We start from the raw sequence: 26,365 nt of genomic DNA, 5'->3' as shown, positions 1-26,365 counted from the left end.
AGGTGTGTGTGAACATATACATGCATATAATACTTAAAACAAAATTATCACTTTCATAAGAAAAAACAAAACCCTCCAGGTTGCAGCCCTACTTGGATTCCTGTCCGAACTTCCTTCAGTTCCTGTCTTTTGTTCTTGTTGTTTTAAACTGAGGGTGTTAAACTTGATATAGCCAAGGATGCCTTGAACTCCTGGATATTTCTGCTTTCATCTCCCAGGTGCTGAGATTGCAGGTGTGGGCCACCTGAGACATTTTCTGAGAATCTCTCTCTCTCTCTCTCTCTCTCTCTCTCTTTCTTTTTTTGGTTTTACGAGACAGGGTTTCTCTGTAGCTCTGGAGCCTGTCCTGGAATTAGTTCTTGTAGACCAGGCTGGCCTCCAACTCACAGAGATCCACCTGCCTCTGCCTCCCAAGTGCTGGGATTAAAGGTGTGCGCCACCACCGCCCAGCGAGAATTTCTTTAAGGAGAGAGTAGAGTAGTTTTTCCTTATAGAGGTTTCCCTCCAGGTTCCTGTCCTGTTCGAGTTCCTGTCCTGACTGCCTTCAGTGATGAACAGTGATATGGAACTGTAAGCCTATAAACCCTTTCTCTTTTGAAGAGGTGTGGTTAAAAAACAAACAAACAAACAAAAAACCCTTTCCTTCCCAAATTGCTTTTATTGCTTTTGTTGCAGTGTTTAATCACAGTGATAGTAACCCTAACTAAGGCAGTGACCCATCTGAAATACTTTTGTTTCTGTAAATGATATCATTTCTGAAAGGAGTTCAGCTGGAGTAACAATTTTATTTTTGTATCGATACTTATTTTTACATTGCTGACTGTACTAATGGTGTCTGTATTTTAGGTATGAATATCGTGTAGAAATGGTTCATCAGTCCTGCAACGATCCTACTAAAAATATTATTCGAGAATTTGCATCTGACTTTGAAGTTGGAGAGTGCTGGGGCTATAATAGATTTTTTCGTTTGGACTTACTTGCAAATGAAGGATACCTGAACCGACAAAATGATACAGTGATTTTAAGGTAGTTTGAGATATTTGATAATATGACTTAAATTATGGAGAATAATGTCATCTAAACTTTATTTCAAAGTTTATTCATTTAACAAACATAAGTACTGAAATTCACACTAACTGTAACTTTTATTTCAGGAGTTCCGTGTATTTAGATGAATAATAAAAGTGAAAAAAATGGTTTGATACCTAGTTATTGATTCCATTAAAAAGGAAAATATTGCCACATGTGATGCCTCATCCCTATAATCCCAGTATTTGAGTTGTAGAGTCAGAAAAATTAGGAATTCAATGCCAGTCTAGGTTACATAACAGGTTTGAAGCCAGTCTGAGAATTTTTTTTTTTTTTAGGATGGCTTATAGTTTGAGCATACCTAACTAAAAATCCAGCATGCCCCCAAATCTGAAATTGTGTAGTGCTAATATGCTGCAGGTAGATAATTCCATACTTGGCTTCAAACGCAGAATCAGAGTGGTGTTATACTAACAAGAATCCTCATTATTAGCTTCAGCCTGTTCATGGAACGTGTAACTTAAAGGCTGTCTAGGAATAGGGAGGCATTGAGTGGTTTATTTTTTTCTTTTTTCCCCTGTTTGACAGAATAATATTTCAATGGCTGATTTTATGAGCTTAATTTTATAGAGCATCTTTCATTTTCTGATAAAATCATGTTAGAAGTAGGGGATCAGCTGGGCGGTGGTGTACACGCCTTTTATCCCAGCACTCAGAGGAGGCAGAGGCAGGTGTTCAAGTCCAGCCTGGTCTACAAGAGCTAGTTCTAGGACATGCACCAAAAATTACAGAGAAACCCTGTCTCAAAAAGGAAGGAGGGAAGAAAGGAAGGGAAGAAGGAAGGAAGGAAAGGAATCAGCACTTTATTAAACCAGTATGAGTGACAAATTTTTTTTTTCTTTTTGGTTTTTCAAGATAGGGTTTCTTTGTAGCTTTGGAGCCTGTCCTGGAACTAGCTCTTGTAGACCAGGCTGGCTTCAAACTCAGAGATTCGCCTGCCTTTGCCTCCCAAGTGCTGATATTAAAGGCGTGTGCCACTACTGCCCGCTTGGATAGTATTTTCTTGCATTAGGTGTAAAATCTTAGATAAAATTAATTTTTTTGTTTTGGAGACAGGGTTTCTCTGTATTGTAACAGTTCTGACTGTCCTAGAACTAGCTCTTGTAGACCAGGCTAGTTCCAAACTCACAGAGATTCACCTGCCTCTGCCTCCCGAGTGCTGGGATTAAAGGCGTGTACCACCACTGCCTGGCTTCAGTTGTTTCTATTTGATGGTTAGTTTTATTGTGGAATCACCTGAGAAGGCAGTGTCACCCACTAGAGCTTGTGTAGATTAGGTCGGCCTGTGGGTGTGTCTGTGGGGGATTATCTGATTGTGTTAACTGAGATGGAAAGACCTGCAGTTCACGGCAGCCCCATTCTCTTGGTTTGAGTCCTGGGCTCTATAAAGGAGAAGGTGAACTAAGAGCAGGCATACATGCCTGCATCCATTCTGTCTGCTTTTGTATTGGGATATAATTGTGTGTCTAATTTCTGCCTTGACAATAACGGACTGTAACCTATCCCTTCTCCCTTCAGGTTGCTTTGTTGCTTGTTTTCTGTTCCTGTAACAAGTGCCTGAGATAATCAATTTATAAAGTGTCTGGTTCATCATTTTGGAGGTTTCAGTCCATGATAAATTAGTCCCATTGCTTAGCATATATCATCACATTATGGTAGAAGCGTTTCATGAGGCAAACCAGTCACCTCATAGCTAGATTTGGAAGAGTATGGTGTCTAGTGTCCTCTTTAAAGGCATGCCCCAGTGACATGAATACCTTCTAATAATGCACTAAAGGGAGCACCCTTCTATGCTTGGGCTTTTGGGGACATGTTTAAGTTCTCAAGTAGCTAACACCACAAGGATGGCAGAGTGGAAGGACTAGAAAAGGTGAGAGAAGTACAGACTTAGCCTTGTGGCTCTTCCCTCAGGAGTATAGTTATACATGTACGGCATTTGTTCTTCACTTGGAGGAATCATGTTTGACTCTAAGAATGGGGTTTGTTTTTAATAAATATTGAGTTTTTTTTAAAAAATATGAACAACCAGGTTCATTAAAAACTTATTTGTTAGTATGATTTAATATAAATACTTTCTATATACCATTTTGTTGATGTGGGGAGTTTTGATTATAAGGAGAGGGTGAAGATAAAATTTATTGGAGGCATGCGACTCTTTTGAGGGTGGTGAAGTAGTGTTGGGTACTCAACCCATTATATGGATTATCCCAAAGGACAGGAAATATGTGGAACCTGGAGTATAACGCAGGAGGATCACTGTGTGACACTCTGCCTCAATAAAACAAAAGAAAAACGAAAATCAGATTAAGAATTTGGAGGGGCCAGGTGGTTGTGGCGGCATACACCTTTAATCCCAGTACTAGGGAGGCAGAGACAGGCAGATCTGTGAGTTCAAGGCCAGCTTGGTCTATAGAGTGAGCTCTAGAACAGTCAGGACTCACAGTGAAACCCTGCCTCAAAAAAGAACAGAGAGAGAGAGAGAAAGAACGCGCTTTGAAGTGTGAAACTAATTAGTCTTAATAAAAATCCTTAGATATTAGGGTAAAAGCTGAAAGATCAGAGAAGCAGAGCAGCCAGCCACCAGAAATTTCTTATCTCTACTAAAAATCTCCAACGGAATGACGTGAGATCCTGTCTCCACCCACTTTATATTCCTTAAACTCCTGTCTCTACAAATCCTCAGACCGAATCCACCTGCCTTATATTCCTGTCTTCACCTCCCTAGTGCTGGGATCAAAGGCATGAGGTCCCAAGTATTGGGGTCACAGGTGTCAGCCACCACTGCTTGGCTGTTTCTTATTTATTTGTTTGTTTGTTTGTTGTGGGGGGAGGTTTGAGACAGGGTTTCTATGTAGCTTTGGAGCCTGTCCTGGAACTAGCTCTTGTAGACTAGGCTGACCTCGAACTCACAGAGATCAGCCTGCCTCTGCCTCCTGAGCACTGGGATTAAAGGCGTGCACCATTGCCCGGCTATTTCTCTTTGAGAATGGTTCAATCTCACTAGCTCTAGGTGGCCTTGAACTCCTGATTTTCCTGCTTCCTCACCCCAAGTGCTGGGAAGAAAGGTGTGTGCCACCACTGCCTGGCCTCTGTGGTTAAATAGCACTGCCCTCTGATCTCCAGGCAAGCTTTATTTGTCAGAGCACAAACAAAATATCCAACAGGCTTGGAAAGGGGAGGAAAAAACAGCCTTAAATTGTATTTTCCTGGAACCTGACCTAGGCAAAGGGATAGGAAAGTGTTGTTTTCCTAACTATTCCTGTGTAGTATGGTCCTCTTTCTTTTCCAGCTTGAGATCATCACATTTGAAATATAGTTTTATAGTATCTATGGTTTGTGGGTTAACTTGGCAGCTTAATCTTGATATACAACATGATCTTTAGAAAAGTATAGCTTTGCGGCTGAATAGGTGGTTTAGAGGACCCAGGCTTGCTTCCTAGCACCCACATGGCAACTCATAACTGTCTGCAACTCCAGTTTCAGATGATCTGACACCCTCTTCTGACATGCATGTGATGCACACACCTACATGCAGGCAAAACACTCATACATAAAAAAGGGGAAAAAAAGGCCAATGGTGGTGACTCTTGCTTTTATTCCCAGCACTTGGGATACAGAGGCAGAAGGATTTCCGAATTTGAGGCCAGCCTGGTCTTCAGAGTGAGTTCTAGGATAACCAGGGCTACACAGATAATCCTGTCTCAAGGAAAACAAAAAACCAAAAATATATGGTTTTAATGGAGACAACTGGCATTTAGAGACATATGTCATTATGGTTTATGAGTACATGCGTGAATAGTGGGTAATAGAAACTCTGAATTCATTTGAAGTAGTTCTTCATCAAATGGGAACGGTGAAGGCGTAAGTCACAAACAATCCCACACCAGTTTGGAATTATGATTAATAGAATGGTTATTTATTCAAAGGGGAAAAAACTTAAAGATTACCGTCCCAGACAACAGCCCCTCTGCGCCTACAGGAAAGGAGTCTAGGAGCCGGAAGTGAAAGCCGGAAGCCCGAAGCCAGAGAGAGAGTGGAGGACAGCTGCTGCTTTTTTTTAAAAAATATATTTATTTATTTATTTAGTATACAATATTCTGTCTGTGTGTATGTCTGCAGACCAGAAGAGGGCATCAGACCTGATTACAGATGGTTGTGAGCCACCATGTGGTTGCTGGGAATTGAACTCAGGACCTTTGGAAGAGCAGGCAATGCTCTTAACCACTGAGCCATCTCTTCAGCCCCCACCCGCTGCTTTTTTAAAGAGAGAGAGACCACGCCCCAGTGGGCTGGTATCTCAGTGGCTATTTACTGAAGGAGCAGAAGGAGCTCCCGCAGCAGAACTGTAGAGTTTATATAATTCACAGATTCACTATGTAGATTATTCTTCATGTGGAACTGTTCTTTAAGGTTTCAGGTACGCTCACCAACATTTTTTCAGAAATGTCGGGATCAGCACTGGTACATTACTCAACTGGAAGCTGCACAAACTGGCTATATTCAGCAAATAAACAATCTTAAAGAGGTAAGACAATTGCGTTTCTTCTAATTTGCACAGTCTATTGTCCTTTTGGCCTGCTGCTTTTTTAATTTGATTTTGGCTATCCATTTTAATGTTGTGGCAAAACAAAATTCTAGTTCTCCTTTTCTCCACCCTTTGAGCTTCTAGATTCTGCACCACTCGATTGTGTAGCCACATTTAGCTACATTAGCTCAATTTAATTAACATCAACTATATTATTATTCCTTATTTATAGTAACTTCATTTCAGAGGCTTGTGTAGACACTCTAGATGTGCAATATTTTTATTATGCAGTGTTGTCTTATGCAGCACTACTCTGGTTTGAGATAAACATTGTGTTTCAGTAACTAAGGTAATTGTTTTCTACAAGCTGTATTGGATTTAAAGATTCAAAAGTAGACTTGTTGAAATTTGCCACACTTTGAATTCTTGCTGTTTTTGAACACTATAATAGATTGTTAATTAATTTTGATTTTGTAATAATGAAATTATGTTAGGAATTCTTTATGTGGAATTTGAACTGTCTTATGTTATATGTGTGTGGGGGGGTGCTCTTGCCACTGTGCACATTTGGAAGTCAGAACGACTTCTGGGAGTTGATTCTCTCTCCTTCTATCATGTGGGTTTAGGGATTGAACTCGGGTAGTCAGATCTGGTGGCAAGTGTTCTTACTCACTGAGACAGCCCCTTTGTATAGACTTTGGATAGAGTGGAAGGTTTGGATTGTGTCCTGCGCTCGGCCTCGCCTGCAAGAACCATGTGGGACACAGGATCCTTTTGTAGAAATGGCTTTAATCCTCTTGGGAGCTAGAGCATAAGCCACATGGCGGAGACCCAGATAAGATGGAACCCATCCCTTATATATGAAACAGTCCTAGCTTCGGACGTGTCACTCTTGGATTGGTCAACTGCTCCCAGTCCCAGGTGATACCTTGGGAGTAGTGGAAAGTTACCAACACGTGTGAGCTTTCTAGCTCACCTGGCGGTGCAGCGCCATCTATGGTGGAGAGTGTGGTTGCGGCCTTCTACATCTCCCCCTAATTTTACTTCTTTGCAGAAAGGCAACTCCCTCAGAAGGTAAAGATAGAGGTCGCATTTCCCAAAATGGAAACATTAAAATGGGCTTACACGGAATCTGCCCCTAGGCTCATGACATCTGGAACCTATCCGGCCTGCCCTCTGCCATTTTTCTGGGAAAGGGAATATATGGCAGGAAACCCTTATGCAGGACGACATATCTCTCAGAGAGGGCCATTCTCTGTGTGATGCTCTTTAGCTCGACAACCTTTAGGGCTAGCTAAGCCAAGCATTCCACCCTGTACCATGGACCATAGTCCTAGGGGTGCAGGAGCTGGTTGGCTTAAACCTTACTGTTTTAACATAGATAGCCACATATCAGTAGAGGCTCCCTATTCCAGGGCAGCCAGCGCTGTGTAATAACCATTTTATCCCTATGGCTTTGGGATTAGAGTCAGCAGACCATCTAGAGGAGAAACACTATTTCATAGCAGGACCGTTCCAAAACATTTCCACCCCCACCCATTCTTTGAAGTAGGGGATGAAGGACACGACCCAGGACTGGAATACTTTGGCCAGGCTTATGTCCACTCGCGTGGAGTTAATTATCATGATGGACCGTCTCAAGGAGGACAGCAAATCATCAAACTTTTCCTGCAAGATACAAAGACAATTCTCGGGACAAGTTAGCCATTTTTATAAAGTTTTCATATGGTACACTGGTCACATATAAGGCTGGAGTTTTCCATTCATAGTCCAGTTGGGCAAGCTGCCATAAGATATCCTTCTGTTCTTGTACTAGGTCAATTATTTGATTAAGAATCATTATTTTACCTCTAATAGATGTATCTATGGTAACCTGTTGATCCAGGGCTGTAGCCATTGTGGTAGATAACTGATTGAGGGTCTTTGTTTTTTATGATATAGGCCATGCTGCCATTTAAAAAATGTATAATGAACAGAGCATCAGGGGCAGTTCCTTTATTATTCCCCCCTTTTTTATTTAAATAGATATTTATCCAATTTTTAATTTGAATAACCATGGCATTTTGTAATCTGTCTTGAAGATACCCATAGTGTTTAGCAGAAATAACTGACAGGACAAGGGAAACTGATAGCAAGCAATAACTGACAAAACAAGGGGAAATCCAGCAGCACAGCAATGTACAGCAACAACAGCACAGCAGTAATTGACAGACCAAGGGCGGGAGCTGGATCATCCCTCAGGAATCCGCCAGCTCCGCAACAATCAGGTTAGACAGCTCCATAGCAGAGGCTTTGTCCTCAGGCCTCTGGACAGATGAATTCATAGCATGAATAGTACCCAGATGTATATTAGCATTTCTAGAAAAAAACCATCTCCCAAAATAACATTTAAGAGTATTAAAAAACTTAGTGTAAAAATTTAGCATAGTCAGTACTGGAAGTAGGCTGGTCTTGAACTTAGAGACCTATAGGTCTCTGTTTTAAAGAGCAAATCTAAGATTTATTGGCTCCCGTATTTCTTGCCGGTACGGTGGCCTTGGGCTCCAGAGCCCGCCCGCCATCCAAGGGCTGTGTGTGGCCCTGGGCCTGCTCGCTGCGCGGATCCCTGTGTCCCAGGCCAGGAAGTGGCGGCTCCACCCCCAGGCGCCCCCGCCTTCCCTGCGGGGCCAGCCCAGTCCTCCGCGGCTGTGTTGGTGGGGGAGTGTGGCGGGAGCCGACACCCAGACCGAGGCGGCACAGGCGGCAACATCTCAAGGTTCGCGCCAGAGCCGCTGTGGCTCAAGGGGCCGATGGGAGAGGCGGCGACCAGGGCCGCTTTTCTACTAGCCAACTCTCAACATCTGTGCCATAGCAAAAGCGGCTGTAAACTCTCATAGATCCAGCCAACGACCCAATCACCCCAAAATCCAAGGGCCCTTCGCATCCATCTCCCTGTGGATCCTGAAACACCAGACAAGCCAAGCGTATACACAGCAATCTTTTAGGAGGACTTGAGTTTTTAAAATGCTAAGCAGTTTTTAAAAACTTAAGTCGCATTATGTAGATGTAATATGGTACTGCCTGTTTATTGTGGCTAAACCTTAATTGCGCTTTTATTATGATAATTATGACCAGTCCTGTCTGAAGTTAGCATCGGTTAGCATAGCCAAATGGAACCAGAGCCATTTTAGCCTCAGAGACCCTCACAGTCCCAGGTACACTGTAAGCCCCCGGCTGCCTGTGGCACCGCTCTCACTCCGGGCACCGCCGTGACATCCTCCAGGCCAGGCACCAGCTGAGCCGGCGCAATGTGCCTCCCACCATAGCCATAGAGCAAAGCTCCGCTCCAGCTGCCCTCCAGCCCCAGCTGCACCCATTCCGAGCCCAAACCGGTGTACGGAGCAAAGCGGAACTCAGAAAAGCAGGCTTGCTGCTCTGCAACCATTGAAAGGACCTCATTTAATCTTTTAGGGAATTTGGGCGTCGTTAGTCTCTTTGGCTGCTTCCTGCTGTATTGGGCCGCTGCATTTTAGGGGTAAACATTATAACATTTTAGGAGGTCTCGGTGATTCAAACCACGTGGATCTCAAGCACATATTTAGGCTCCCATCCTCCGTGGAGGCGAAAATAGAACCTCTTTCCCAAAACATCATATCCTTAGCAGTTTTTAAATTTAAATATCTTTCTCCTATCCAGTACACAAAAGACAACACATATAACATAACATAAAGCTTTTGACCTTGTAAATCAGCCTTCTCCCCCATTTTTACTTTCTTAGAATCATTGGGGGGTCCTTTTTAACTTACCTGGGTGTGCGCGCATAACCTCCCACTGTTGTTTAGTTTTTGATATGCTCTCTGGACTTTAGAGCGTACCTCTCTGAGTATGCATGCCTGCAGTTTTGAAATCCTCCTGGTCTCCGGCGGTGTAAAGTTTTTCTTCTTCCCGGGTTTCGGCACCAGATGTCCTGCGCTCGGCCTCGCCTGCAAGAACCATGTGGGACACAGGATCCTTTTGTAGAAATGGCTTTAATCCTCTTGGGAGCTAGAGCATAAGCCACATGGCGGAGACCCAGATAAGATGGAACCCATCCCTTATATATGAAACAGTCCTAGCTTCGGACGTGTCACTCTTGGATTGGTCAACTGCTCCCAGTCCCAGGTGATACCTTGGGGAATAATGGAAAGTTACCAACACGTGTGAGCTTTCTAGCTCACCTGGCGGTGCAGCGCCATCTATGGTGGAGAATATGGTTGCGGCCTTCTACAGGATTGTGAAAGTGATAGTAGATGAAGCCCCTAAATATGAATGAATGTAGATTTCAAATTGCTGGTGCTGGACATGTAGATCAGTAATTAGCTGTTAACCTCATGCTCAAAATCCTGGGTTCTCAGCATCATCAAACAAAACAGATCAAAACCCTGCCTGTATTTTTTGTACAGTTTGTGAACTATATGTGTAGTTTAGACTGGATATGCAAAAGGCAGTTTATCTTTTTTTTAGGAGTTTTTCAGAAAGAAAACAGGAAAAAAAATGAAAGAAGTAAGAGAAATGGTTTTTAAAACTAGGAATGTACAGACCTGTCTTTTCCCCAGTGTTTTGAGACAGGGTCTTAGTGTGTAGCCGTGGCTGCCCTGGAACTATGTGGACCATGCTGACCTCAGACTCACAGAGATCTGCCTGTCTCTGTCTCCTGGGTGCTGGGATTAAAGCTACTCAACACTGTGCCCAGTTCCCACTCAAGTGCCATTGTCCACAGATGACAGGGCTTAGCCTTCTGGAGATTCCATGTGTACAAACATGTTCTCAGGTCCTTCCATACGCTAGTACTGTCGCATCCTACAGGTTGGACAAAGCTTCAGGAGCTTCCTATTGTATGTCACCTTAGCCATCTCTTCAACTCCAACATTATGGTTTTTGTTTGTTTGGTTTTTTTTGACTATGAAGACCAAGCTAGAGATCATCCTGCTTCTGCTTTCCATGTGCTGTGGTTGATGACATGTGCTGTCATGCTTATTTTATATCTGATTTTTAATGTAAACATCGTTTGCTTTGCCACTGAGTCACCTATTACAATTAGTATTAATTTGTGCTGTTCTTATTTTCAAAGAGACTGACTATTGAGCTGTCCCGAACTCAGAAATCAAGAGATTTGTCACCGCCAGATAATCATCTTAGCCCTCAAAATGATGATATTCCTGAGGCACGAGCTAAGAAGGCTGGGTCATGCTCTGACATGCTTCTGGATGGTGGACCTACTTCAGCTTCTGTAAGAGAGACTAAGGAAGATGAAGATGAAGAAGAAAAGATTCAGAATGAAGACTATCATGTAAGAATAGATTTAGACTGTGATATATATGGTAGGATTGTCAGCTCCAACATATAATGTAGAGCAGACAGTGTTCTAAACATCTTGTCCACTAGTTTTCGTTATTGATGAATGCATGTTCTGTACATTTCACACTTTGCAAAAGTTAATTATGGAAGACCATTATCTGAAACTGTGACACATGGCCTAGAAACTGTTTAAATTGTAGATTTGTAAAAATATGTTATTTTGGGAGCTGGAGATATGGCTCAGTGGTTAAAAGCACTGGCTGATCTTCCAGAGGACCCAGGTTGAGTTCCTGCAACCCACATGGCAGCTCACAACTGCTTGTAGCTCCACTTCTAGGGAATCCTACACCCTCGTACAGACGTACATACAGGTAAAACACTAATGTACATTTAAAAAAAAATCATAGAATGAACAACTATTTTTAAAAATATGTTCTTTTACTAACTGGTAAGTACTTTGTTTTCTGATAAGATGACTTATGATTTGGGATGCAATTAATTTTTGCCAATCCAAATAATAGCTAGATTAAGAACTCACTAAGTAGATTTTGTTTCTTTTTAGTTAAGATTAGAAGGACAGAGTAGATTTTCTGTAGTTGTTACTTTTAAAATGGGAGTGTAAGCAGAGACTGCTATTCATTTCCCGGCCACTCAAACCTGAATAAATCACACAGAAACTATTATAATTATAACATTGCTTGGCCAGTAGCTTGGGTGTGTTCCTTCCTAATTCTTATATCTTAAATTAACCCATTTCTATTAATCTGTGTATCGCCACCAGGCTGTGGCTTACTAGAAAGGCTCCTTTGGCAGCTACATGACTTCTCTCTGACTCCACCTACTTTATATCTCTGTTCAGATTTTCTGCCTGACTTTGTTCTGCTAATCCATTGACTGAAACATCTTTATTCATTAACCAATGGTAATAAAACATAGTTACAGCATACAGAAGGGAATCCCATATCATGGAAGACATGGGTTTTATGTTTCAGTGCCCTTACGGGGGAGAGATTGATGATAAGGTTAAAAACATTATTCAGCTAAGTAAAGAAAATAGGGCTCTGATTGAAACAGTCTGCTTTGATAGGTTGAGTAAAATGAATGGCAGAATTTCTATCTAAGACAACTAAAAGTTGGAGAAGGGGATTTTTTTTTTTATGTGGATGGGAGCAGAGATATGAGGATGAGAAAAAATGGAGGGGGGACTTAGGTGATAGATTGATATGTTTTTGTAGCCCAAGTTGGCTATAGTCTACAAGAACATCACAACGTAACAAAGGATGACCTTGGATTTCTGGTTTTCTTGCTTTCTTGCTTCTCAAGTCTGAGATCACATGAAGAGAAATTGCTGGAAGTTGACTTGGAGTATGTGAATTAGTCCTAGTTGACTTGAGGATGTAGCTCAAATTGATAACTGAATCAATCGTGGTACCAGTCAGTAAGGTTGTATAGCTTTTTTGTGGAATATTGAGCAGGGTAGACATAGGATTTACACTGGTAGTTCTCTGGTAATGTCCTAGATGGGATGACTAACTAAGTAGAAACATTTAGAACAGAGATCTTGTTTGTGCTTTCTTAACATCCTAGCACTCTAGAGGCTGAGATAGGAAGATTGCATGAGTTTAAGACCAACCTGGGCTACATAGTAAGTTTTGACTCAGAATTCTCAAAAAGGAATGAGAAGAAATCTTATTTGCCTTGTTTTAGCATGAGCTCTCGGATGGAGATCTGGATCTGGATCTTGCTGGGGAAGATGAAGTGAATCAGCTCGACGGCAGCAGCTCCTCTGCGAGTTCCACAGCAACGAGCAACACAGAAGAGAACGACATTGACGAGGAGACCATGTGAGCAGCCCGTGTCAACACTTTACATAGGAATCATTTAAGCACTGTGATTTATTTATTTGAAAAAAATCTTTTTATTGGACAGGAGAGATGGCTCAGTGATTAAGAGCTGTGGCTGCTCTCCCAGAGGACCTGGGCTCAATTCCCAGTGCCCACATGGCAGCTTACTGCAGTCCCAGGGGCTGTGATGCTCTCTTCTGCCCTCTGTGGGCACTAGGCACTCAAGTGATACCCAGACATATATACAGAGAAAAGACTCATACACATATGTACAGTTTTTTTTTTTTTTTTTACAAATTAAAAAGAAAGTGTGTGCATGTATGTATGTGTAATATGGGCATATGGAGGTCAGAGTTCAACTTTTGTGAGTTGTCTTCTCCTTCCTCTGTGGGTCCCAGAGATGGGATCAGATTTTCAGGCTGCAGTCAATGATTTTTACCACTGAGTTATAACACTGGCCCAGCCTGGGACTTGCTGATCAGGCTAGGCTGGCTATTGTATGTTTTTCTGATACTCTTTTATAGTCTTCTTCTTTTCTTAGTGGGGGAAAGAAACCAAAAACCAAAAACCTCAGGTCTCTGAACCTAGACAGAGGCAAAGGTACAATTCTCTGTCCTGCTTTAGACACTGGATATTGGGAGAACATGCCTTAGCCCTTTGCTTGTCTTGTTGGCCCTGATGTGTCTACTGGAGGAATAAAGTGTGGTAAGCACTGTAGATCTGAGCATTCTCAGGATACCTTCACCCAATAGAAGCTCTTCTGAATACAGGTCTGGACTTAAGGGTGCAAGTCTTTTTTGGCCACACATACCTGGCCCTTGGCATCAGGTTAGGTGTTGGAGACTACCTACAGAATAAGAAATGCTGCTGGTGTCTTACCCACTCCAGCAAACTGGAAGGCATATGCTCTTGGTTATGGTGACTTAGAGTGAAATTGCTTTTGGGCTGAAATAAGAGGGAAAGGATTAATCTTGACTTAAGTACTATTTATGCCCACTATGTAGTCTTGGTTGACCTAGAACTCAATCTGTGTATAGTCCACGCTGGCCTCAACTCAAAGGTACACCTCCACTTGCCTCTTCCTCTCGAGTGTTGTAATTAAAGTTGTGCACTGCCACCCCCAGCCCTATGCTCTTTTTTATTACCAATATTAATGCTTTTTTAAAATTTTCGTTTCTTCATTTTTCTATACCTTTAGGAATATTTCCAGAGTGCTTTCTTCTTCTTTTTTTTTTTTTTAGCTTTACTTTTTGAGGTTTTTTTTTTTTTTTTTTTTTCTTTTTTTTTGCCAGCATGTATGTCTTTGCACCATATACATGGCCAGTGTCCACAGCAGAGGGCATCAGATCCCCTGTAACTGAAGTTATAGATAAATGATTGTGAGCCATCATGTGGGTTCTTGGGAACTGAATCCAGGTTCTCTTTACAAGAAAGACGTGCTCTTAACCATGGAGCCACCTCCCCAACCCTTATTTCCAGAGTCTTGAGTGGCCTTTTTTGTTTGTTTGGTTGGGTTTTGTTTGTTTTTTGTTTTGTTTTTCAAGACAGGGTTTCGGGCTGGAGAGATGACTCAGAGGTTAAGAGCACTGACTGCTCTTCCAGAGGACCTGAGTTCAATTCCCAGCACCCACATGGTGGCTCACTGCCATCTGTAATGAGGTCTGGTGCCCTCTTCTGCCCAACAAACATACAGACAGAACACTGTATACATAATAAATAAATAAATCTTTAAAAAAAAAATACAGGGTTTCACTGTGAATCCATAGCTGTCTTGGAACTCTTTCTGTAGAACAGGCTGGCTTTGAACTCAGAGATCTGCCTGCTTCTGCCTCCCGAGTGCTGAAAACAAAAGCGTGCGTCACTGTCGCCTGGCTGTGCGTGGCTTTTAAATGTAATTTTCATCAATTTTACTTAATAGTGAGTCTGCCGAGTTCCTTACATATTAAGATTTCTTCAAATATATAAAACTAGCATTGTCTTTTTTACTATTTCAAATAGTACTTTGTAGTTTTATTTAAAGCAGTTTAAAGGTGACTTTTTAAGAACAAATAGGAAGCAGCACCCTGTTTTGTAAAGTTGTCTTTGTCATCTCTAGTAAATGTTCTTGATTGTTGTCTTTCCTTCCTCCCCCTTCTCTTTCTCTGTGTGTGTGTGTGGGGGGGGTGAAGGCAAGGTTTCAGCTGGCCTCATAGAACGTCCTGTGTAGTTTAGGATGGCCTTGAAATCCAGTTCTCCTCCTGGCACTTCCCAAGTATTGGGTATGCTGGCATGTTCCTTCTCTCCTGACTTGGACTTTTTTCTTTAATATTAAAATGTAAGGTGTTGTTTTTGGTCTGTCTTGTTATTTGTTTGTTTGGTTTTGGTTTTTCCTCATTGACTATTAGCATGTGTGCCTTCCCTGTTTTCCCTTTGAGAGGTCTCACCATAGCCTAAGCTGCTCAGAAATTTACTATGTAACATAGGATGGGAACTTCTGATCTTCCTGTCTCTACCTCCTCAATACTGAGATTGCAGATGTGTACTGCGCCACCACTCCTGGCTCCCTGTGGTGACAAAAGTCAAACACTAGGCTTCCTAAATGCTGGCTGGTTATATGAGCACCACTGTACTAACTGAGCCACATGCCAAGCAGTAGTGAGAAGTCTTCCCTCTTTACGGTGTTTTCCCAGATTTTCTGATATAAAGATCAAATATTTTTAGCTTATTTTGATGTTATTTAAAAGTTGTTTGGACATTAAATGCACAGTCATGATTCTGACTAAGATCATTTCATAGTTGTATTTAGGAACGTAACACTTATCAAAGTATGACAGATACAATTTTTTTAATTTTTAAAATTCATTTAGAATTTGGCCTGTGCACATGCACATGTATGTGCACACCTCTGCGTGTGTGAGAGTCAGAGGACAGCTTGGGAAACAGCTCTCTCTTTCTCCTGTGGGGTGGGGGAGTAGGAACTGTAACTCACCTTCTAATACAGCTGCATTTCCTTTGTGAGAATTATGAGTTTTCTGAACACGATGGATTTTGTCCATTCTCAGGTCTGGAGAAAATGATGTAGAATATAACAACATGGAATTGGAAGAGGGAGAACTCATGGAAGATGCAGCTGCTGCAGGACCTCCAGGTACAGAGGCTCCATGAGTCATCCTGGCTGTCATAGTTTAGTGGAGGGTAACCATTATTTATTTGTTTGTTCTTTTTCTTGACTTGGGATTTCGCTATGTAACCTGCCATGGTCTTTCCAGGGGTAGGATTACAGATATAGACTACCACATGTGGCAAAAATTACTTTATAGTTAAAGAAACTGGTGCACAGGTAAATTAGTCAACTTACCCTGTTTTCACAGCTTAGCAAATAAGGAGTAATTGGATCTTGAGGTTTGTATGGATTTTGTGTACACTTGACTCTGGGGTGTGAGTCTTATTTGTGTTAAGCATTGTTTACAGAATGATCTAAATAGCCGCATGAAATATGGGCTTACAAAGAATATTTAGAAAGCTGATTTTCAGAGCTACACAAGCTCATGTTTAGTTACCAGGTCACATATGTGGTTGTTGCTTTAATTAGGTTAGAACCCAGATTTTGTTAGACGCAGTCCTCCACCCTTCCCAAATCACACTGTTGCTCCTGAGAAGGTCTTATTTATGTAATGCTTTTCTTTATGTCTTTAGATCTGATTGTAAAAATTGGCTGGAACATTTAAAAACTACTTTTTGGCATTTATCTCTAATACTAACTCTTGGAAGGCCGAGGCAGGAGGATTAAGAATGCAGGGCCAACCTGAGGTAGATTACTCTTGAGGCCAGAAGAAGATCCCCTGGGACTGCAGTTAGTAAAAGTAATGAGCCACCATATCCTCTTAAATAGCAGAAGTGCCAGTGTGATCTACAGAGTGAATTCTAGGACAGCCAGGGCTACACAGAGAAACTCTGTCTCCAAAAACAAAAAGACAACAAAAAAAAGTATTTACTGGTAACTTAACGAGAAGTGAATACTGTTTGAATATGTGGATTCATATATTTATTCATATATTGAATAAATGTCACTCATGTTTTCATTTGTTTTTTTGTTTTGAAATTTTTTGCATTTATTTTCTGTAGCTCTAAATATTCTAATAAAATTTAGATACTTTATCTTAAATGTTAAAGATGTAAAGTGAACAAAGATTCTTATTTTCATTGTTGAACTTTACTGAAATTTATCTACTTAACACACATTGAATATCATAGTATATTTCTAGTTCCTGAGAAATAGAATGAAAAAGACTTCTGTACTTTATAACTAAAGGGGAATAAATGCAGGAATACTTAGCAAAAATATATAATAGTACACATGCAGATTCTAAGTCATTTTTTACAGACTCTTTCCTCAGAGAGATAGAGTATAACTCGCCCTTTTTTAAGTAAATGTTGTGCTGGGGGAAGCTTGACCACATCACATGTGACAGATGCATTTAGCATTGTCTGTGGTGAGACGTGTCCATGTGTAGAGAACATTTACCTCTGTAGTGTTAAATCAGAGAATCCCTTAACTGAGGGACGTTGTACAGAATTATCTAAATAAGGATAATAATCACAAACCGGAGAAGACTAGTTTGAAGTTCTGGATTAATTATAGAAGAGAAAAAGTGAACATGTGGGGAAAATTAATTATCTATACACAGTAGAATTTAGTTAGTAACTTAGTATATCAGTATTGGTTCATTCGTTGTGGTAAATGTATCATAGTAATGCAAGATGTTAACAGAGAAATGGGTGTGAAATATATAGAAGCATTCTGTACATTTTCTATAATTCAGACTTCTAAAAATTAAAAACAATGAATCAGTGATAAAAAGCTGGAGTAGGATTGTGCGCAGCATTCCCAAACCATGGGCCTGCCCAGCTGCACAGCAGCCAAACATAACATAAGAGACCCTGTTTCAAACAAAGTGCAAGGCGAAGAGTGGCAGGGGAATTTGTCTTCTGATCTCTGTAACCTTATTATGGCATATAGACACATATACTTAAAGGCAGACACGCAAACACACATTCACACACAGCAATACATTTCTAATTCAAATGGACATTGATAAGGTTATTACTCAAAACATTTGTTCTTTTTTGTTTTTGCTTTTTTTTGAGATATGGTCTTATGTTTTCTTGGCTGGTCTGAAGCTCAGTATATAGAACAGGATGGCCTTTATACTCGCAGAGATTTGCTGGCTCTGCCTTTCAAGTGCTGGCATTAAGCCTGGACTTTTTTATTGTTTGTTATTGTTTTAGGTTTGGTTTATGAAACCAGTGTTTTTCTTTGTAGCCCCAGCTAGCCTGCAACTTGCTGTGTAGATCAGACTGGCCTTGAACTCACAGAGATCTGCCTGTCTGTCTCCCCCATGTTGCGATTTAAGATGTGTGCCACTGTACCCGGCTTATTACGTAGTTTTTTGAGCATCTTGAATGAATAGATACATTTTATTATTTCCTTATGTATGTATTTATTGCATCTTATTTTGTAGCCTAGGTCTGCCTGGAACTCAAGTATCCTAGACTGGCGTCAAATTCATAGCAATTCTGGTATTGCAGCCTCCTGAGTACTGGGATTTTAAGCATGAGCCACCACACTTGACTGGTGAAAAGATTATCGTATTTCTCATCATATTTTGGAGTTCTTCATTTATTTTTTCAGATAGTTCTTTGTAGTTTTTTCATTCTTTTGTGACTTAGTTTTATGTTGCTATGTTTATAAGGGTTGCTAAAACTCTGTTTTTTTGTTTGTTTTGTTTTTGTAAGAAATGCGAAATTAGCCAGGTAGTGGTGGCATACACCTTTTATCCCAGCATTCGGGAGGCAGAGGCAGGCAAATTTCTGTGAGTTCGAAGCCAGCCTGGTCTACAAGAGCTAATTCCAGGACAGGCACCAAAGCTACACAGAGAAACTGTCTTGAAAAAAACCAAAACAAAACAAAAAGCCAAATTAAAACCATAGTAAGAAACCATAATGTTTAATATCTATTATTTAAATTGCTTTTTTTTTTCTTAAGCAGGTTTCATGTAGCCTGGATTGATTATAACTTGTTATGTAGCCAAAGATGGCTTTGAATTCCTAATCCTTTAACCTCCACCTCTCAAGTGCTAGGATTACAGGCGTGTGTAATTAACATACACCTAGTATGTAATTAACATACACCTAGTATGGTTAATATTTTAAACCTGGCAGTACTAAATGTTAAGTATATGAAAAGATGGGAACCCTTTTACTCTCTGATGGGAATGAAAACTTTTTCTTGTCTTGACCCTGGCCTGCACTGAGTCATGTATCTTTTTTTTTTTTTAATAAGATTTATTTACATATTAAGTATACAGTGTTCTGCCTGCATATACGCCTGCAGGCCAGAAGAGGGCACCAGATCTGATTATAAGTAATTGTGAGCCACCATGTGGTTGCTGGGAATTGAACTCAGGACCCCTGGAAGAGCAGTCGATGTTCTTAACCTCTGAGCCATCTCTCCAGCACCCCAAGTTGTGTATCTTGTACACATTTATAATTGTATGGTGCTTGAGATGAGGTTGGTGATTATTCTTGAATTATGGATAGTAACAAACCCCATGCTTAATCATTGTTTTGATGTTTATTACTGGGCAGTATGGTTCCTCTGTACTTTTCATTATGAATATAATCTAAGACACAGATCTGCAGACAGGTATTCATACACTAATTGGGATTTTTTTTTTTAAAAAAATAAAGCATGTACAGATATATACAGTATGTTTTCTCTATTTCTTTTGTAGGTAATAGCCACAGCTATGTGGGTGCCAGTAGCAGAATGTCAAGAAGAGCACATTTATGCTCTGCCGCTACCAGTAGCTTATTAGACATTGATCCTTTAATCTTAATACATTTATTGGATCTTAAGGACCGGAGCAGTATGGAAAATCTGTGGGGCTTACAGCCTCGTCCATCTACTTCACTTTTGCAACCCACAGGTAAAATAATATTTTTTTTTTTCCCTTTGGTTCTCTGGAAGAGCTATTGAATTTCTGTGTGTCTCATCTGAGTATTGGAACATAGTATGTTTCTCTAGTAAAATGATTTTTCATTCATGTCATATGAGTGATTTTTTTTTTTTAACCTGTCTACTCCCCACCCCACCCTCGACCCCTGTGTGTGTGTGTTCGGGATTGAACTCAGAATCCTGTTGTCCTGGGTGGACTGGACCTACAGCACTTTCCCGCATTCTCCCTGTTGCTCAAGAGTCGTGTCAAAAACAAACCTTTGAAAAGGTTTTGGGGCTAGGGTGTGTAGCTCAGAAGATAATAATGACCCAGCACACACAAATCCTTGTAATTGATCCCTAACACTGGAAAGAAAAACAAAGAAAGTTCTAAATGTTTACCTTCTCTTTGTGCCTAACTGCTAGTGTGAGCCATAGGAAGAAGTACAGTTGTCTTCTTTGTGAATGGATTTAGTTTTTCAGGCCTACCTTTCAAGGGGAAATGTGTCTAAATAGAAAAATACTTAATTATTCATTAAAGGAAAAATGCTTATCTCTGCCATGGTGGCACATACCTGATATAAGGATGGTAAAGAGCGAGTCATGAGGATTGTTCTGAGTTTAAGGTTAACCTAGGCTACCATAGTGAGTTCAAGTCTAGCCTGGACTATATTGTGTTACCTGTTTCAAGAAATCAAACAAGGCTGGTCATGATAACATGTATCTTTTATTCCATCAGTTGTGAGGCAGATCAGGTGGATCTCTATGAGTTCAAAGCTAGCCTGTTCTACATAATGAGTTCTGGACCAACCATAAGATACCTAGTGTAAGACCCTGTCTCACACACACTTATGCACACAAATGAACATCAAAACCTGAGAAAATGTTGTAACCTGAATAATAAAACCCAGAGACAGATTTTGGAGTTCAACCTAAATATCAGAAAAGCAAAGCAGCCAGCCACTGGCTCTTACCTCTTCCTCGGACCAAAAATGAAGGAGATCCTGTCTCTACGAATCCTGAAGACTCGACACACCACTGAGTTCCTGTCTTTTCCCCCTTATATTCTTTCTGCCCAGCCATATTCCTCCTTGTCTCCACCTCCCTAGTGCTGGGATCACCTTTGTGTGAGCTCTTTTTCTATTTTAGATACTCAATCTTGTGTAGCTCAGGGTGGCCTTGAACTAACAGAGATCCATCTACCTCTGTCTTCCTGGGATTTAAAGTGCCTACCACCACTGCCTCGCCTGTATGGCTGCTTTGCTCTGTGATCTTCATGCAAGTTTTATCTATTAAAACACAAGTAATATACTACTATAAAATGTATATTATTATCCACAGTATTTTATACCAAAGTTATTTAAGAGAAAATTATGCATTATTGTAGTAAGACAGCCATTTGTATAGTTCAGTCTAGGCTCTTTGAATTAGAGATAGAGTTGGTTTTTGTTTTGTTTGGTTTTTTGGTTTTTCGAGACAGGGTTTTTCTGTGTTGCTTTGGAGCCTGTCCTGGTGCTAGCTCTTGTAGACCAGGCTGGCCTTGAACTCATGGAGATCTGCCTGCCTCTGCCTCCCGAGTGCTGGGATTAAAGGCGTGTGCCGCTGCCACCACCTGGCGAGATTTTTTTTTTTTAACAGATAGTGATTTACCATTAATGCTATTACAGTTTAAAGACCAGTTTTAGTGGCCTTTGGTATTACTCGGTAGTAATGTGCTTGCCTAGTGTGTGCAAGGCCCCTGGTTCCGTCCCCCAGCTTCCTATTCCTGGGGTTGGAGAAGCAGCATTTTTGTTGGAGTGCTTTCCACTACGTCCTTGGTATGTAGTAAAACAGATTGACATTTCCCTTACCTTTCTAAATTGTGGTATTATATCCGACCATGATGTAGTCAGGGATTTTGGTGATTTCTCAAAGCAGCAGAGTTCACTTTCTGAACAAAAATCATAGAACCTCTGTGTAGAAAACAAAGCCTGAGCCACTGCAGCGGTTTGGAGGTTACAGCCTGAACCATTTCCTTTTTTTTATAGCATACTTCAGAAAATCTTACCCCTCCGTTTGAAAGACTATCTTCAGCTAGGTTCTGGAACAGTTGCTCTTCATTTATGGTTTGAGTACATTATATGTGAAGGTTCACTTAAACCAGTGGTTCTTAACCTTCCTAATGCTGCAACCCTTTAATATAGTTCCTCATGGTGTGATGACCCCAACTATAAAATTATTTTTGTTGCTGCTTCATAACTATAATTTTGCCTCTCTTATGACTCATATTGTGAATGTCTGACCTGCAGGGTATCTGATATGCGACTGCCAGGAGGGTTGCAATTCACAGGTTGAAAACTGTTGACTTGAATGATAGTTGGTGGTATGTGCAAAGTCCAAATGAAGCAGGTCAAGTCCGGCTCTATAATAAACATGTATAATTGACTTAGCTTTAAGAGGAACAATTTCACAATTTGATTTACGAATAGATTTAATAAATAGGTGAAATCATGTTTTTAAAAATATTGAATGTCATTGGAGTGCATACAGACTATTTTAACAGGAATAGTCTTGTTCTGGAATGTTTGGTTTTCTATGTAAAATTAATAGTGAGGCAACCTAAGTTTTAAATCCAGTTGACTAAAATAAGGGTAATAGCAAGAAGGATGTGGGGCAGATAATAAAAGGGAACAGCTAAGTCCTGGATCTAACTTTGGAGTAGGTTACCAAGGCTAAGAGCCTGCCACATAGCTAGAATATAGATAGTTATATTCTGTTAAAAAAATGAGCCAAATGGGCTGGGCAGTGGTGGTGCGCGCCTTTAATCCCAGCATTCAGGAGGCAGAGACAGGCTAATTCCCGTGAGTTTGAGGCCAGCTTGGTCTACAAGAGTTAGTTCCAGGACAGCTAGGACTGTTACATAGGGAAACCCTGTCTTGAAAAACCAAAAAAAGAAAAAAAAGAAAAAGAAAAAAGAAAAGAACCAATCAAACAATATCAGGAGCCAAGTCAAAATAACCCTGTGTGTGTGTGTGTGTGTGTGTGTGTGTGTGTGTGTGTGTGTGTGTCTGGGGGCGGTGTTTATAAAGTTAATAAAGTTGCAGAAAGAACCTTGTTTTTTTTTATTATTAAAAAGACTTGTGTGGAGTTTGTTAATTTCATTTCTCGGTATATTCATATTTTAATCATAAAGTTAATGGACATCTGTTATATGTTAAATTCATTGCCTGTTCGTGCTCTTAATTGCTGTTCCCAGGGGATGTCATAAGTGATAGCAGGGGATAAAGGTAGATACTTTAAGGTATCTAGAGCTAAATAAAATGAAGTAACCACATTGGTTCATCCTGTGGAAGTTCTTGAATGCTAGCTTGAATTTAATCATAGTAGAGGATAGAGAAAGAGAAGTTTGATTTTAGTAGTGGTTTGATTTAAACCTTACTTTAGAAAATGACCAGTACTGATTAAACAGATAAATGAAAGTTTTTGACAGGATACTTAGTCTAGGGATTTCATTTCTGGTATGAGAGAGTAAACTGGCAATTTTTAAGACATATGCTTAAGGTATATAGAGTGGGATAAACTCAGGTTTTTTTTTTTTTTTTTTTTTTTTTTTTTGGCATTAAAAAGTTCTAAGAGCTAAGGAAGTGGTCCAGTAGGTAATTAGATGCTCAGGCAACAAGTGTGAGGACCAAAATTTGCTTCCTTAGAACATGTTACTGTCGGGTGGATGTGGCAGCCTGCCTGTAATTTTAGTCTTTGGAGGTGAGGATAGAAATGGGTTTTCTGCAGCTACCTGGCTAGCTAGAGTTTATCATGACTCCAGAAGGTATATTGGGGACTCTTATTCCCCAAAACTGTAAGGAAACACTGTAAAAGAATTAATACAGATTGAAGTCACTTCTAATTAACCTTAGAACTGTGGGCTATATCTGTTCTGGAAGTCTTCACCTAAGTGTGACTCCAAGAAACTGGGGTGTGTGTGTGTCTAATAGAAGTTGAGACTAAAGCTATTGGTAGAATCTGGTAGTGTAGAGCTTGTTGTGTGCAATCCAGTACTTCCCATGTGGCTATTCTGAGCATAAAGTAATACCTACTTTGGTCTTTAGAAAACATTCTGACATCTTGGGACCAATAGATGATTAGGAACTGAAAAATCACACACAGGTTTGGGGTTCCAGGGGACACTGAGGAACATTTTTTTTGGGGGGGGAATAAGAAATTTATCAGAAGAGTTATTAATGTCATTGAAAGATAGCAGCATGGCGGAGCACTCTGAGGGGACTTTAGGCCCAAGAGGTGTGTGTGGGTCCCTTCTAACAGATTTCAGGAAAAAGAAAGCTTTCACAGCAGGAGTGTGCAGCCAGGCTGTTTCTGATGAGGTGGGAGAGGGAATTCTGGGAAGGAATGTGGTCCTTGAAGGATGTGGAGGAATGAATGAGGGGGAAGGATATCTAGTTGAAGTATACCTGTTACACAGGTGGATCTCTGTCACTGGTAGTTCTCTGATGTCACCCAGGAACCTAGTAGCCTTACATATATAAGCTTCATCGGGAGTGTCAGACGGTGTCTCTCATTCTCTGGTATCTGATCACCTGAGGGGTCTGTTTGCAGGCTTGGAGACAGGCTCTTAGTAGCATATTTTTTCTTCCTGTAGCCGCAGAGATTTCAGAATCAACTATGAGGATGGAGACAGGGCTGCTGATGGGCATTGTGTAGCTTGGGCATTGTTCCATCTGGAATTATATGTCTACATAGAAGAATATGTATAGCTGAGTTGATAACATGTTTGACTTCTAGGTTTTTCTTTTTCGTTTTTTTAGATTGTGACCATAAGAAGTTTAGAAAGAAACTGAGAAAAGTAGAAAAGCATTTAAAACATAATACAAGACAAATAAAACATAAGGCAGAACAACCTCTAAACTTTAGAATTTGGATATAATTCAGTGAAGTGATTGTGACCCAGACTCTTAACTTGAAGCTTTAAAGTTGGAATAAGGTTAAGATAGTTGGACCTGTGTTTTCTGTGGTAGAATTTAATGCACGCTCTAATTTTTTTATTTCATCTATTTGTATAGGTATGTATTGTGTACATGAGTATGTATGTGTCGTGGTGTATGTGTGAAGGTTAGAGGACAATTTGCAAGACTCTGTTCTCTCCTTCCACCATGTAGTAGAATCCTAGGTTTAGGCCTCAGATTATTCGGCTTGGCAACAAGTGCCTTTATCCACTAAGTCAGTGATTCCCAACCTGTGGGTTGTAACCCCTTTGGAGGCTGCGTATCAGATACTCTACATATCAGATATTTACATTAAAATTTATAACAGCAGCAGAACTACAGTTACAAAGTAGCAATGAAATGATTTTATGGTCGGGGGTCACCACACCATGAGAAACTATATTAAAGGATCACAACATTAGGAAGGTTGAGAACCACTGATACCAGCTGTCTCTCTAGTCTTGATGCATGTTCTTTGCTGATAACAATGAAGCACCTTACCACATTTGACACTTTAAATTTGTGGGAAAGAATGAGGTCATAAATGTTTAAATTTATATGAACGTGGTTTTTCACTTGTTTTCTTTCGAAGCATCATATTCTCGAAAAGACAAAGATCAAAGGAAGCAGCAGGCGATGTGGCGAGTGCCCTCTGACTTAAAGATGCTCAAAAGACTCAAAACTCAAATGGCTGAAGTTCGGTGTATGAAGACCGATGTGAAAACAACACTCTCTGAGATAAAAGGCACTGGAATTGCTTCTGGAGACATACAGGCAAACCTGTTTTGTGCTGACCAGGCAGCTCTGGCTACCTGTGGACCCGAAAACTCTGGTAGATTGCAGGACTTGGGAATGGAGCTCCTAGCAAAGTCATCAGTTGCTGGCTGTTACATACGGAACCGTAAGTGAAGACGTTCCTGTAATGTCATTTCTCCCATGAACTTTATGAAATCATTTGACTCGTTGTTTTCACTTAATAATCTATCAATGTCTCTGTTCTAGTGAGTTAAGTTAAAATTTTATTTTTTTAATGTACATGGATATTTTGCTGGCAGGTGTGTCTGTATAATATGTGTATGCCTGATGCCCACAGAGGCCAGAAAGAGTACATTGAATCCCCTGGATCTGGATTTATAGATTTTTGTGAGCGTATTAGTTATGGGTGTTACGATTTGAACCTAGGTCCTCTGCAAAAGTAGTAAGTGCTCTTAACCACAGGGTCATCTCTTCTACCCTTCCTATGAGTTAAAATAGCCTTTGTTTCTCTCCATCCAAAATTGATTGACGTTTTTTAAAAAGAATTTGTGTGTATTTGTGTGTGCGGGTGTGTGTGTGTGAGAGAGAGAGAGAGGGAGGAGAAGAGGGAGGGGGAGAGGGAGGATGTACAACACGGCACACTGCACTCTCCAGGAGGTAAGAGAACAGTTGTAGAGTCAGTTCTCTTCACACATGGGTTCCAGAAATGGAACTCAGTTCGTCAGACTTTAAAATGGTGAGTGCCTTTACCAGCCGAGCTAATTTTCCAGTCCAGTTCTAATATTTTCTTTTATATGACGGAACTGTAGTTGGACTTTCTGTGAATCATCAGCTCCCAAATAATGACATGGCGACTTATTAATTATGAATGTTTTGTCTTGGC

The 26,365-nt window shown here is 40.5% G+C and overlaps 1 protein-coding gene across 7 annotated transcripts in view; it reads left to right on the top strand.

Annotated features, from left to right (window-relative positions):
* The window catches only part of Trim37 (tripartite motif containing 37), a 131,270-nt gene that overhangs the window by 44,828 nt on the left and 60,077 nt on the right, over window positions 1–26,365 (top strand). For all 7 annotated transcript variants that reach the window (XM_048446788.3, XM_048446790.3, XM_048446787.3 and 4 more), the window contains exons 13-19: window positions 847–1,026; window positions 5,500–5,614; window positions 10,704–10,922; window positions 12,638–12,774; window positions 15,816–15,901; window positions 19,548–19,742; window positions 25,319–25,627. In XM_048446788.3, coding sequence (XP_048302745.1) covers window positions 847–1,026; window positions 5,500–5,614; window positions 10,704–10,922; window positions 12,638–12,774; window positions 15,816–15,901; window positions 19,548–19,742; window positions 25,319–25,627 — 1,241 coding nt within the window. The remainder of the gene's footprint in view (window positions 1–846; window positions 1,027–5,499; window positions 5,615–10,703; window positions 10,923–12,637; window positions 12,775–15,815; window positions 15,902–19,547; window positions 19,743–25,318; window positions 25,628–26,365) is intronic.

This window comes from Myodes glareolus, chromosome 9 (genome assembly GCF_982192425.1).
Source record: "Myodes glareolus chromosome 9, mMyoGla1.1, whole genome shotgun sequence".
Lineage (NCBI taxonomy): Eukaryota > Metazoa > Chordata > Mammalia > Rodentia > Cricetidae > Myodes > Myodes glareolus.
The sequence above is the reverse complement of the archived record's forward strand: the minus strand, read 5'-3'. Positions and strand labels throughout refer to the sequence as shown.